Source organism: Tursiops truncatus, chromosome 3 (assembly GCF_011762595.2).
Source record: "Tursiops truncatus isolate mTurTru1 chromosome 3, mTurTru1.mat.Y, whole genome shotgun sequence".
Classification (NCBI taxonomy): domain Eukaryota; kingdom Metazoa; phylum Chordata; class Mammalia; order Artiodactyla; family Delphinidae; genus Tursiops; species Tursiops truncatus.
Genome location: NC_047036.1, coordinates 75940040 through 75953091, shown reverse-complemented (window position 1 = coordinate 75953091; position 13052 = coordinate 75940040). Strand labels below are relative to the sequence as shown.

The window sequence follows — 13052 nt, the reverse complement described above, 5'->3', positions numbered from 1 at the left end:
CTATAGGACTTTTACTAATGCAAATAATTAAGTAGACTTATGTTAAATGACTTGGGAACCCAGTATCCATTTATTCATTAATTCAGCAAATATATATTTATTGAGCACCTACTATGCCCCAAGCACCACTCTATGCTCTGGGGATAGAACAGTGAGCAAAAAGAAAAAAAAAAATCCCTTCCTTTAAAGAGCTTATATTTTAATGATTGTCAAAATTTTACAAATAAATATGTAAAGAATTAATATGGATTCTAGCAAAAAATAATTTTCTCTTTTATATATGTTGATGTCTATCAAATTTGCCTTAAATCACTTCCTGAATAAAAAAATATATTTTTTAAATATACTTTAATAGAATAATCATAGCCATCAGTTATGATTTGTATCATCTTTAAATATATTGTATATATTTCAAAAATTAAACGGAAATATTTTCCTTTTCTAGAAATCTTTATACTTTTCTGGTGAAAGAGAAGATATGGCTCATGTTCCACGCATTAACATATTTGAGATTTTTCTTATTCAGGAACTTGAATCTATGGTTACCATGTAATTCTGTACAAAATTCATTTCTTGGGTTACTAAACCATTATTTATGCTTTTTGGTGTCCATGTGGGTTATGAATATCAAAGAATTCAGTAAAATATACAGTCTTCAAAATTTAATATCACATTAAAAAAAATCCCTGATGGTACAGTAACATCATGAAGTCATTTTAAATATTAGAGAAAGGATGTTAGAGGAGACCAGATCTACAGATCTATGTTGAGAAATGAAAACACTGAGGGAGAGTGATTTTCTAAGGCCCAGAACCAGTCTTCTGGCCCGTGGGCCAGGGGTCCCTCTACCACTCCATACAGGTTCATTTTCTCTGCAGTTTGAATAGGCTGCGGGCTTGGCTGGGGTTTGTTAAGAAGGCTGCAAACAGCCCATGCTGCTGTGCCTGATGTGAGTGTTCTTAGGGCACTGCTCCTAACCCTTCTGATCTGTCAAAGGCAGGATGTTTGCATGACCCCAACCAGCTGGCTCAAATTCTCAATTATACTTTGGTTCAGCTAAAGCTTAGCAGGCAGGTGACTTTCTAGTTTTCAGTATTAGAATATGTACTACCTGAGGACCTTAGTTAATAAATAGTTAACGTTCTCAATTTTGTAATGTATTGATATCATTTGCACAATACTTTTTTTGAGCACTTACTGAGTACCAAGCAGTGTGTTAAATCCTTAACACATTTCAACTGTTTAATTGTCACAGCCACCTCTCAGGTGGATACTCTTATCATCCCCATTTTACAGAAGAAGAAACTAAAGGGAGGATATATACCATGCCAGAGGTTATAGGAATAGTTAGCACCAAGGGTGGAATCTGGCTCTTAACTACCATCTGACTTAAATTACCTTAATTTGGCAGCAGGGGCCACAGACCCAGAGAATTTAGATGATCTGTGCAGGGTTATAAGAGGCTGGTGGGGAATGGGGATGAGTCACAGTTTATAACCATTGCTGGTTATTTTATGATGCAGATGCTCTTAAAATGGTTCCTTCTGCCAGCCTAGGTGAGTTCTTAAACTTACATTCCTCATACAATTTTAAAAATGATTTATATACTTAGAGAAGTAGGTAGTTTTAAAAGATAATAAAGGTAGACATTTAAAATTTTCCTTTGACAAAGTTACTCCATTGTTTTAATAGCTGTTTGATTTCTATGGCAAGGCTGAATTTTTACACTTGTTGGTAGCAGTTCTATTATTCATAATGTGAAATCTTGGGAGCTCTCTGGTGTAGACTTGGTATTTTCATCTGCCTATTATGCTTGTTACATTGTATTATCCAAGTGAGATTTAAAAATAGTTTCTGATATTAAATGGTGATTCATCCTTTATCATTAAGGCAGATAGGCCAGTTATTTCTGACAATGTGGTGAAGCTCATTTTGCTGCCTTTCTTTTTTAAAACTTTATTTTGTCCAACCTAACAATAATTTCACTGGAGGAGAAAAATTAAAATTGCCTCGTTGACAATGTAGTGATATCAGTTTTTCCTTCATAGAAATTAAACAAAGTAAAAATCTTAGTGACTTTCCAGGGGTCGGTTGTGCTTTTAGAAAAATGCCTAACAAGTTCTCAAGTTTTTGTTTTCAAGACAAATCTTTCTGTTCTGAAGCATTTAATTGTGTGCTTTTTTGAAGTGCAGTATGGATAAGAGAGTCCATTTAATGAAATTCAGAGTTGACTCATCTTTTTCTTCTTCCTTCTCTCTCCTCCAGCTCTTTCTCTTTGTTGTCTGGAACTTTGAGCTCTACATGATACCAATGGTTTTGTTGTTACTATTGACATGGAACTACTTCTTGATAATATCAGGGAAAGATAACAGGCAACGCGATACAGTAAGTCTCTACTTTCTCATTTGCATGTGTTTTTGTTCTTATTCCTAGTCTCTCCATCAAGATCAACATTGAATTCGGTTTTGCAAACCAGAAATTCTGTCTGTAAATACTCAAGTTTGGAGGAAAGTTTTATCAGTTCAAAACTAACAACTCTTTGGTCCTAACACAATAGAAAGTATTCACCTATTTCTAGCATTACTCATTTTGGTAGGAACTAAAATTGAGAGCACACCAAAGAATGAGTTATGATCTTTAGGTATAAGTCGGTTATTCCAAATGATTATTTCTTTTATGCTCCTTACTTGTTTTTATGTCTTAATGAATCCTGAGTTAAGACATAATATCACAAAATTATCTGTGGTCAGACCAAACAAATGTATTTTATTTAAGACAGTTCTCTGTGGTCTGTCATTGGAGGGAAGGAAGACTTGATGGTTGTTGGCCTAGAAAAGTGCATCAAGTACCTTAATTCAGTGTTCATTCACTGAACAATAACAAACACCCTTCTCTGTGTCAGGGGTGTATCAGGATACTGGCTCATGGATCAAGAGCTTTCAATTAACCTAAGGAAAGTTATATTGCACTCACTTGCCCTCTCGGCATTTTTGAACGTTTTTCGAATGTGTGAAACAACCTTTTCTCTCTCAAAGAGTTTTAGACTGAGAAGCAGAAGCTAGCCACATTAGAATCACGTTTGTTACTCTCCCACCAGTCTTCATTCCCCTTAGGCTATCTCAGTCACTACGCCCCTAGCAAACATACAGCTTGAAATACTTTCCCATATGTAAATAAATGGGAGGGGAATGTCTTACGCACATAGAACATTTGCAATTTTATAATTCTGTAGACAGCTGTTGAGGATAATTTAAGGGTTTGTCACACGTAAGGATCTCTTTGGCAGGTATTTGTCCACATCAGATTACACTGATTTTTTTTTTTGCCATTAGGCCTCCATTTGATTGATAATCAGGACTTTGGCCAACTATTGTGCCCATAATGACGCAGGAAACAGAGTTATTTGACCATAAGTTTAGTAGTAGTATATAATACTTTGTTATAATAGCATCATAATGATTGCACATATACATATGACATAAAAGAATTTTCTTTTTAAATAACTTAAGCAAAATATCCTTTAAATGGTTACACAAGCAAAATAGACTTCTTCAAAATAATTTTCTTTATCATCAAAATAAAAGAAAAATCCAGATGCACAACCACCAAGTACCATGGCAAGGTTGCCAACAACGCACCACGTTTATTTCCCTATGTTATTTGATATATTTCTGTCTCTCTCTCATGAGATTATACATTTGAGGTAGGGAACTGTTCATCTCTGTACTTGCCACCGTCTCTAGCACGTGTTTTGCAAATTAGAGGTGTTCAGACATTTTTTTGTAAAGTTTATCAAACCAAACATGCGATTGCTATTAGAGATTTTAATGGTTAGGCAGCATCAACATACAAGGCATTGTTATTATTATTGGCAAGGATTTATGGATATATATTTAACTTGCACACTGACAGACAAGCCCCAAATGCCATAAGCCTTGGTGTCATGAGGACTAATAGGCACTTTTTTCAATTAATCCAGGATGTTTTCTTTAAGAAGATAGGACTCTCTGAGCCAAGTCCTTTTTGTCCCATTTATTTCCAGGAGGTTGTCGAGAGAGAAGAAAATCTACTTTTTAAAAAAAAAATTAATTTAATTTATTTATTTTTTATACAGCAGGTTCTTATTAGTTATCTGTTTTATACATATTAGTGTATATATGTCAATCCCAATCTCCCAATTCATCCCACAAAACTCTACTTTTCATTCAGTTGCGTTGAGACAAATCTGCAAATAAGAATGTTTGCCAAAAAGTGGTAATTTAGTTTCAGGTTCTTAATCCTATGAGGGGGCTTATCTTCAATATTTAGTCATTGGTTTGAGTATTCTTAGTAAAAAATTCTGAAACTATAGACTTTGCTTGTTATTTTCTTCAGAATATACCTGCCTTGGCTGGAAAGGTCCACTTTTAGAGGAAACGTAATAATATATAATGTATCCCCTTGCACTTAAAATTCTCTGAGAATTTTTATAAGCCTATTGAAAAGTTAACATATTATGTAAATTTTTCTACTGCCCTTTTCCCCCCAAAATATAACTCTGATATAGTACTTACAAATCCTTCCTTGTGGGCATATCTCTGACTGAATCCCCCTTTTAGCCATGGACAATATTTTATTCTCCAACACAGGCCACTGTGAAACATGCTACAGTCTAACTTTCATGGAATGCCAACTACACCCCATAACTCCCAGTGATTGCCTTTTATTTGCCCAAAACACACATATCCACATATTCTGTTCTTTCCAGGCACCAGAGCAGCAATCACAACGCTTCATTCAGCTTCTCATTCACTGGCTCAGCTGAGACCTTACGTAACTCTTAAATCCAATTTGTCTAATTACGTGTTTTCTGCCATACCCAGCTGTGCATTTGAAATGGTTGCTCCTTTTGAAAAGAAACCTGGGTTATACTTTGCTGGTTATAGATTGCACACACACACACACACACATATATTCACAAGCACATATATGTAAATTAAGAGAAGTGTTTGGAGGGATTGCTATGCTGTGCCTGACTACTTATCTACCGCGTAGTAGATAGCCCTGGAAGAATGGTACTTTGCCCTAAGTCCTTATTGGTGTCCCCAAAACAATGCAGAATTTTTCAGCATGTGTGAAAACTTTAGGGAATCTCTGAAGAGCATTAATCACACCATTGGCTGATTCCAAATCAGGAAACTTTCTGTTTCAGGAAAAACAGGGGGCGTGGGAGGGCGGTGGATATTCTGTCGCACACAAAAAATCATCTGTACATTATTCAGCTGAGAAAATTCAATTAGGATGAAAATTATAAAAGAAAAACAAATCAAAATAAACTTCAGGTTTGTGTAGCAAAAGAAAAAAGAAAATAATATTTCCATGGCATAAGAAGTTATAAGAGAAAAGGAAATAAATACTGTAAAAGATAAAAAGTACATAGTTGGGTAAAAATTCTGCCTTCGAAACATTGGTGGATAGTTGAGATTAATACTAAAATAGGAAAGGATTTCTTTGTCTGTTTATTGTTTATTAAGGAGACCATTTCCTTTTTGGAGACTTAAAGATCACAGGAACTGAAACCCCCAACCTTTTCCCCACCATGGTGCCTGTTCTAGTTTAATGGAAAAAATGAGATGTAATCCTTGCCAAGTAAGTTTTGCTGCATATAATGAGCTGAACCCGTTGAGGACAGGATAAGGGAACAGCCGTTCCTGCATCTAATGCTGTAGACTTAGAGATGCACATGAGAAAGAGGTGTGGTTAGCAATGGTATTTCACCTCTGCTGTTTCTCAGTCAGACTTGTTAAAAATAAGCAATTCTAGATCTAAATCTATCTCTACTTGGACCATGACATTAAAATTTATAGCATAAGAATTGTTAGACTTTTCCAGAGAAAACTGTTTAATACAAACTTCATTCAGCAATGTCTGTGGCATGAATGTCATACTTCTCTTGGTTTAAGCCGTCACTCCAGAACCAGGGGAAAATCACCCCTGCACTGCCCATTACAGTTACTATAAACTGAGATTTTGTAAGAGTAGATGCCAGGAAGTGATCTTTACTTTGGAGTTAAAAATTTTCGGATCCTCATTACACCCTGGGCACTGTGTTACGCACTTTCTTTTATCATGTCATTTAGTTTTCCCCCAGGAGAGAGAAGATGATTGTGTCAGCCCAGCCCATGTGTTAGGGCCTCCTAAATCAGGTGATCGCCTGTTCTCTTCTCTGTGACAAGGAAGGGAACATACGTGGAAGAAGCATGGCTACAAGAGCCCTTCCTTGAGAGAGGGGAAATCAAATCTCAGAGGATGAAAGAAACAGGTTGGCCAAAGAAACCAGAGCTCTATTATACTCACTGAGACAGGTATCATCATTACTACTTCACATACAGGGAAACAGGGTAGAGAGGTTAAATGGTTCCAAAGGCACACAGTTAGTTAGAAAGTGGCAGAGTGGGTGTTAGAATCTGTCAGTCTTTCTGAAGTTTGCACTCCTTATCACACCACTCAACTACATTTCCTCTTGAGGCTATATTTTGGTCCATCCCAGGTCTCCCTGGGTACCTTTTGAGCACATTTCTCCTTTAAGCTTCAGAATGGTCAGTAGTACTAACTCTATCTTTAAGCAAACAGATTGTTGGAAAACCCTCATTTTCCCCACTCCACCCCCATGTCCTCCTCACCTCTCATTCAGGAAAATGGAGCAACTTGAATGTATCAGGTATCCTGCTAAGCCTTTTAGAGACACAGTCTCCTTTAATTCTTCATAATAATTTTTTTAAATTATTATTTTTAACATCTTTACTGGAGTATAATTGCTTTACAGTGCTGTGTTAGTTTCTGCTTTACTTCATAATAATTATATCAAGTAAATGATTCTAAAGGTTTTATCCTCATTTTACAAAAGAGGAAATTCAGAATCAAAGAGAATGATGAATAACAAACTCCATAGAGTGAGTGGGGTGCAAACCCAGCTCTGCCCTATTCTGAAGCCTCAGGGTATTTCTGTGGTACACGTTTGGGCATGCCTTTACCAAGGGATCCATTTTCTAACTGTTTGGAGCTTTACCTGGAATCCCAGGTATCCCCAGATTCCTTCCTGTGAGGTACCTGGTGACCTCTCAAGAATGGGTACTGATCACCTGCTTGATCCCAGGTGACCTCGTTCATTTCAAAAAACATCCATGACCGGGAGGACTACCTTCCATCCACCCAGGTGAGCATGGAAGAGTAAATCAAAGCTAAAAATCCTTCACATTAGTGAAGAAAATCTTTGAATATCTTTGACATTCAAAAATTCTTCAAGCAGTGCTTTTTAATTACATTTTAAAAGAGCATTCACTTTTACTGTCATGATATGCCTCCCACTTAACAATCTTAGTTGCCTAATCAATGGAGGCATTAAAAGACTGAAGAGTAGGCTAGATCAATGAAATCATTCTCTGACTCATGCTCTCACTGTGATACCAATTGAGCCCAAATCTGTCTGCTAAAATACTTTAGGAAATACTGAAATGTTTTGTTAGTTCCCTCACATGGCAAAGCCCTCCATGCTTCTTTTCCCCTTTAGAATAGCACTGACTATATTTGTTATTGTTGGGACTATTCCACTTAGGCCCAGAACATTGATGTCTAGAAATAAAGCTTGTAAGGAGAGAATTTCCTTGGCCACCATAAATGCTGTTGATTGGAGGGCTTCCCTGGTGGCACAGAGGTTGAGAGTCCGCCTGCCGATGCAGGGGACACGGGTTCGTGCCCCGGTCCGGGCAGATCCCACGTGCCACGGAGCGGCTGGGCCCGTGAGCCATGGCCGCTGAGCCTGCGCGTCCAGAGCCTGTGCTCCGCAACGGGAGAGGCCACAACAGTGAGAGGCCCGCGTACCGCAAAAAAAAAAAAAAAAAAAAAAATGCTGTTGATTGGACAATTTAGGATCATCCACCAAAGAAACATCTGTTTGTTTGACCTGATTTCCTGTAAATCAAACTCATTTATTATTTTCTCAGCCAGTACTGTCAGTTCCAAAGAAGTCGTCCTGGTGGAATATTTGAATAAGTAGACTATTGAGTAAGTGAAATTATTCCTAACAGGATCTGGAAAGACTGGCCAAAGCTGAGCTGAGAGGAGCGGACTCCATGCGAAAAGCACTTTTGGTGCGTGGTCAGACTCCTGACACTTCAATAAGGGCTTTATCGTTCACAGAAAGTAGCGTAGATCAGAGCCTCCTGAGTTTGCATCTCAGTACCAAAAAAGACCATGTACTTGCTCTTAACAGAAGCAGCACTGAGTCATACAGCCTGTAAACACATCTAAAAATTGATGATCACTCTTTTCTTTTTCCTGCTTATTTCAACAAATTTTCTCAAATTTTTAAGAAGGTCACCAGCTTGCAAAAATGTGAGGAAGACCATGAAAAAAACCAGACCTTTATTTTTCCAACACGATCACAACCATAAAGAGGTAGAAACCAACAGCCAATCAGATGTCAGTAGAAAATTTCATCCCTTGTGACCCTCTCAAATCTGTTCAACCACTTAGATGTGCCAGATTATTACTCAGTCTACAGACTGGTGCCCTGTACCCTGATGACCATCACCTCATCAGGCTCTGGACATACCCCAACAGGACTTCCACATTTTTCCACTCTCCTCAAGTGCCCCACTCCCACCACCATGCTACATTCCCTCTCTCTCAGGTGACCAAGGCCTTCTGCGTTGCAAATTTTCCTCGAGCTCCAACCCCTGAAGCCCTCTGAATTTGTTCCCAGTTTAGGGTTGCCAGATTTAGCAAGGAAAAATACAGATGCCCAGTTAAATTAGGATTTCAGATAAACAACAGGAGATATTTATATAAAAATAATATTCATTATTTATCTAAATTCCAATTTAACTGGATGTCTTGTATTTTTCTGGCAACTTTCCCCCAAATCACAGCTTGTATTCTTACCTCAACACTAGTAGGAAGGTGATAGTTCTGAAACAAAATGCTGATTTTTTTCCCCCTGCTACTTTTGTCTTTCTGTAATATCTTCGAGCATGGCATAGAAGATTCCTCATGTGTATGCCCCACCCAAACCATATAGCTTCAGCTTTATTTCCCCTGTATTCCAGCAGGATTGTTCGTTTGTGTGTTTTTTGGTTTTGAGAATGGAATGTTTAATGAGCAAAAGGTGGAGATGGTGGGCAGAAGGGGGGAGGTACAGAAATGAACCAGACAGTGCCCCATTCTCTTTTGTCATCTCTTTCACCCAGAAAGCAACCATTCACCACTTGGGAGAGCAGGAAAACAAAGCTCAGAGAGCTTATGCCACTTGCAAAGGCTCACACAGCACAGTGGGACTGGAACCCACGTCCAGCTGGTTCCCAGGCCTGTGTTCTCTGCCTCTCCTCCAATGCACCCATTCCATAGGCCCAGGGTGGGCAAAGACTTGGTCCACATAACACAACAGAAAGCAAAGAAGGAAGCAATGATGCTTCTCTCTTTGTATATTTGGGGAAACTGAGGTCTAGGATAAGGCAGTAACCTCTGCACTGGCAGTGAGTTTGTGTAGGTGGTGCTGTGTGGGACAGACGTGGTGACCCAGGGAAGGGCAGTGCAGGCCTGGTCTTGAACTTAGTGGAGGTGCTCGTGCTGTGCCTGGAAGCCGCATGGGCACCAGAACAGATGTGCAGCGGGCCATCTGGCACGATGTGTGGCACTGTGCCAGGACAGGTGGCTGGAGCGCTTGAAGTCCTTGCTGCAGGTGCCAAACATCGAAGGGGTTGAGCTCAGAAGGCCTGCCCACAAAGAGGTGGGCACACTCCCTTGCGAGGGCCTGGCTCTCCTGGGGCACCTTGCTCTGGGATGAGCTGCACCGTGAACTTGGAGGAGACCCTGTGGGTGTTGATGAGCAGATGGGAGCCTAGGTGTGTGCAGGTCAAGGCCCCGCAGTGGAGGAGGAGGTCAAGTAGTGGTCTTCTGCCATGGAGGAAGGGGAGCTTTGACGGATGGGGTTTTGACATAGTCTTGACAGAGGAGGACCCAGGGTGGCTGGGACAGCTATGGCGGCAGCAGCAGTATCTGGAGCCGAGCGTATTTGTAGTTTCCCAAATAGTCAATACACTCTCTCTATAGCTTTTACTCTTTTCTTAAAAAAAAAAGTATGTTTGCAAATGTACGGTGTAGTTCTTGCTTGTCATATATATTTTATTTTTTACGAAAATTGGATCACATTAAAGGTACTGTTAGCATACCTACTTTGAGTTGCCCTCAAATTACTGGGAAACAACATGCTTTTTAATGACTGAATAATTTCCACCATATGAATACTTTATTTTTTCTCAATTAAACACTCATTTTAGAAATGTTTGTTTCCAGTGTTTATGCCATCTCAAAGAATGTTGCAAAGAAACATCCTAAACAGATCTCTGAGCAGGTTGTCGGTAATGTCTTTTGATCAAGTCCTTGAAGGGGAATTTCTGGGTCAGAGTGTATGCATTTTGAATATTTTTGGTAGTCAATACTGACTTGCCACCCATTAAGGTTTTAATATTTTATATCTATATGCCTGGGTAACCACCAGTTATCTTCATCATTTCTCCTGGCGAGCCATCTCTGACTTCCTGCCCATTCTCACCCACCCCTACGCCTACCAACCCATCTCTACCATCATATACTCCAAGAGCTTAAGTGAACCCTCCCCTCTCAGTTCCCATATCCCCCTAGCTGTATTATAATAAAAAGCTCACTGGGGGTCTTCTTCACCTGCCCCAGACTGTTCTAACTGTATCTTCCATCTGTGTATCTAATCCCAGCACAGAACAAGATGTCTCAGATATAGCAGCACAGTAGTTGCTCAAAAAATGTTTAATGAATGAATACTAAGTATGTTAATCTGATCCTTTTTCCACATCAAAAATTGTCTAATTTTCATTCAACAAAAATGTATTGAACGTTTGCAGGCACTGTGCTAGCTGTTGTCCAAAGATGATTAAGACCTGGTCCCAGTAAATCTATTATACTTCAATACAAATAAAAGAAAGGGAGAGAGAGAAAAGAAGGAGAGAAAAAAAGACCTGGTCCTTGCCCATGACAGTTTGTGGTCTAGTGAGGGAAACAAACAACTAAGTGGAATACGTGGGTATAATAGGTGCAGTGATGGAGGTCTATATATGAAATGCAGAGCATGTGGCCAAAAAACATTTAGATCCTCCCAGATAATGTGTGCGTGTGCTGCACATATAAAGAAAGAGGGTCTACCTATCTGTGGCCACAGCTCTATTCCACCCTTCCGTCTGTCCCTTCACTCAGTAACTCCATGTTTGCCTTTAATACTGCAGTGTGTTGTCTATCTTTTTGCTCTATCCTCAAACTGCAGCTCAACTTCAGATGGGAAGATGAGTGTTACCTGTACGTGACATGTCAATTCACATAGAGAAAGATGTAAAGGAAAACAGTTCTATTTTTAAAAGTCAATATACTAAAGAGCCGCCTGTCTAGAAGGCAGACTTCTTTTGCTTTAGATCTATTAGGACTCAGGAGAGATACTTAGAAACTAAAGTTAGTGGTAGTTGCTGCAGAGGACGCTTATAGTTACTCTCATACTGCAGCCCTCACCATCTTCCTGAATCTCTCCCACCTTGCTCAGATTCCCCAAACATACATATGAGAATGTAACAAGGTAAAGAGATATTCTTCATTCCTATAGAGGATTTCTGCCCTGAAACCCAGCTCTTTTTCCACCAAATGAATTGTCTTGGCAGCCGTGAAGGAAACCTGAAGATCTTGCCCCCATAAATGGCTGAATTTCTCTTATTTGAACCCCAATTGACTCCTGGATCCCCAGGAACTCATTTGAAAACCAGCTTCCTAAACTCTCCTCGAAGTCTCCCATGGATCCAAAGAATTCACCATCTCAATGGTTTTCCAAAGGGTCCAACCCAAGCATCTACCCATTTGTCAACCAAATAGTTTTATTATTTCTGTTCCCTTTCCAAAAGGTCTGCCTCCACAATTTTGTCATTTCTGTCATTGAAGAGTGGGACTTAGGAGAGGAGAAAAAGGGATATCCATGGTTTGGGTCTCATTTCTCAGGGTGGATGTGTTTTCCCACCTATTTCTAGTGATGATCTGGTGGTTCTTTCTAAATGATTTTACACCCTCCTCTTGGTAGATAGCCAAAACTCCTTGACACATTATGGTGAGGGAGATAGCATGTAGGACCAACAGAAGCACCTTCTGGCCGACTCGTGATCCCAGGACTAGTTTGCATCATGCCCCGGGTGGTGGGGTGGTGTTAGCTGGAGGTTTCATACAATATTTGTGGAGACTTACTGTCCCTAGTCCAGAAAGGGGACAAGAAATGGCAAGACTTCAATTAACAAACTAAAAATAGAAACCAAGTGATATGTCTCTATCTGCTTGTGGAAGAAGTTTATAAATCAGAACCATTGTTGGGAGTCCAATAAACCCGAGAGTTTTTTATTCATGTTTTTTAGTGTTCCATGAGTTAAATTTATTAAGAACATGTAATTTTAAAGCCTTTCTGTACATGGAACTGGAGTAGTATGTGCAGGTAACCAAACTAAAATATGCCTTCAAGGGCATTTTCTTTCATGTATTATTGAATTTACTTCATCGTTCAAGAAAACGAAAATAGTCATGATACCATATCACTTATTTTTTAAACAATAACAATATTCTGGTAACATGCTTAAATGAGAGACAGTTCACCTAAACAAAGTTTCCAGATATGTTACACTCCCATGGGCAACAGCAGAAACATCTTAAAAATGAGTGTTGCCACTACCACTTTACAGTTGGTAGAGGTTAAGAGTCCAAACTTTGAAATTACAAAGACCTGGCATTAAATTTCAGACCTTCTACTTGTTAGCTGTATGAATTTATTCATTTCCCTAAGCCTCAGTTTCCTCACCAGTAAAATGGGGATAATACCTACCCTTGTTGAGGTCTCGTGAGGATTAAAGAGACAGCACACTGTGTTAAGCATATAGTGAGTGCTCAGTAAATGATAATTAGGCACCTGATTATGTATAAAACAGGGCAAACCAGTGGGGGTAAAATGGGTGTCTAAACAT

At 39.2% G+C, this 13052-nt stretch overlaps 1 protein-coding gene across 23 annotated transcripts in view; it reads left to right on the top strand.

Annotated features, from left to right (window-relative positions):
• The window catches only part of MCTP1 (multiple C2 and transmembrane domain containing 1), a 534125-nt gene that overhangs the window by 435375 nt on the left and 85698 nt on the right, over positions 1–13052 (top strand). For 17 of the 23 annotated variants that reach the window (XR_012330776.1, XR_012330778.1, XM_073802311.1 and 14 more), the window contains one exon: positions 2266–2385. The exons of 4 other annotated variants lie outside the window; for them this stretch is intronic. Coding sequence is in view for 15 of the 19 variants with exons in the window: in XM_073802311.1 (XP_073658412.1) it covers positions 2266–2385 (120 nt within the window). In the remaining 4 variants the exon portion in view is untranslated. Of the gene's footprint in view, positions 1–2265; positions 2389–13052 lie in introns of those variants that run through there. 2 more of the 23 variants (XR_012330779.1, XR_012330777.1) reach the window with 1 other exon arrangement.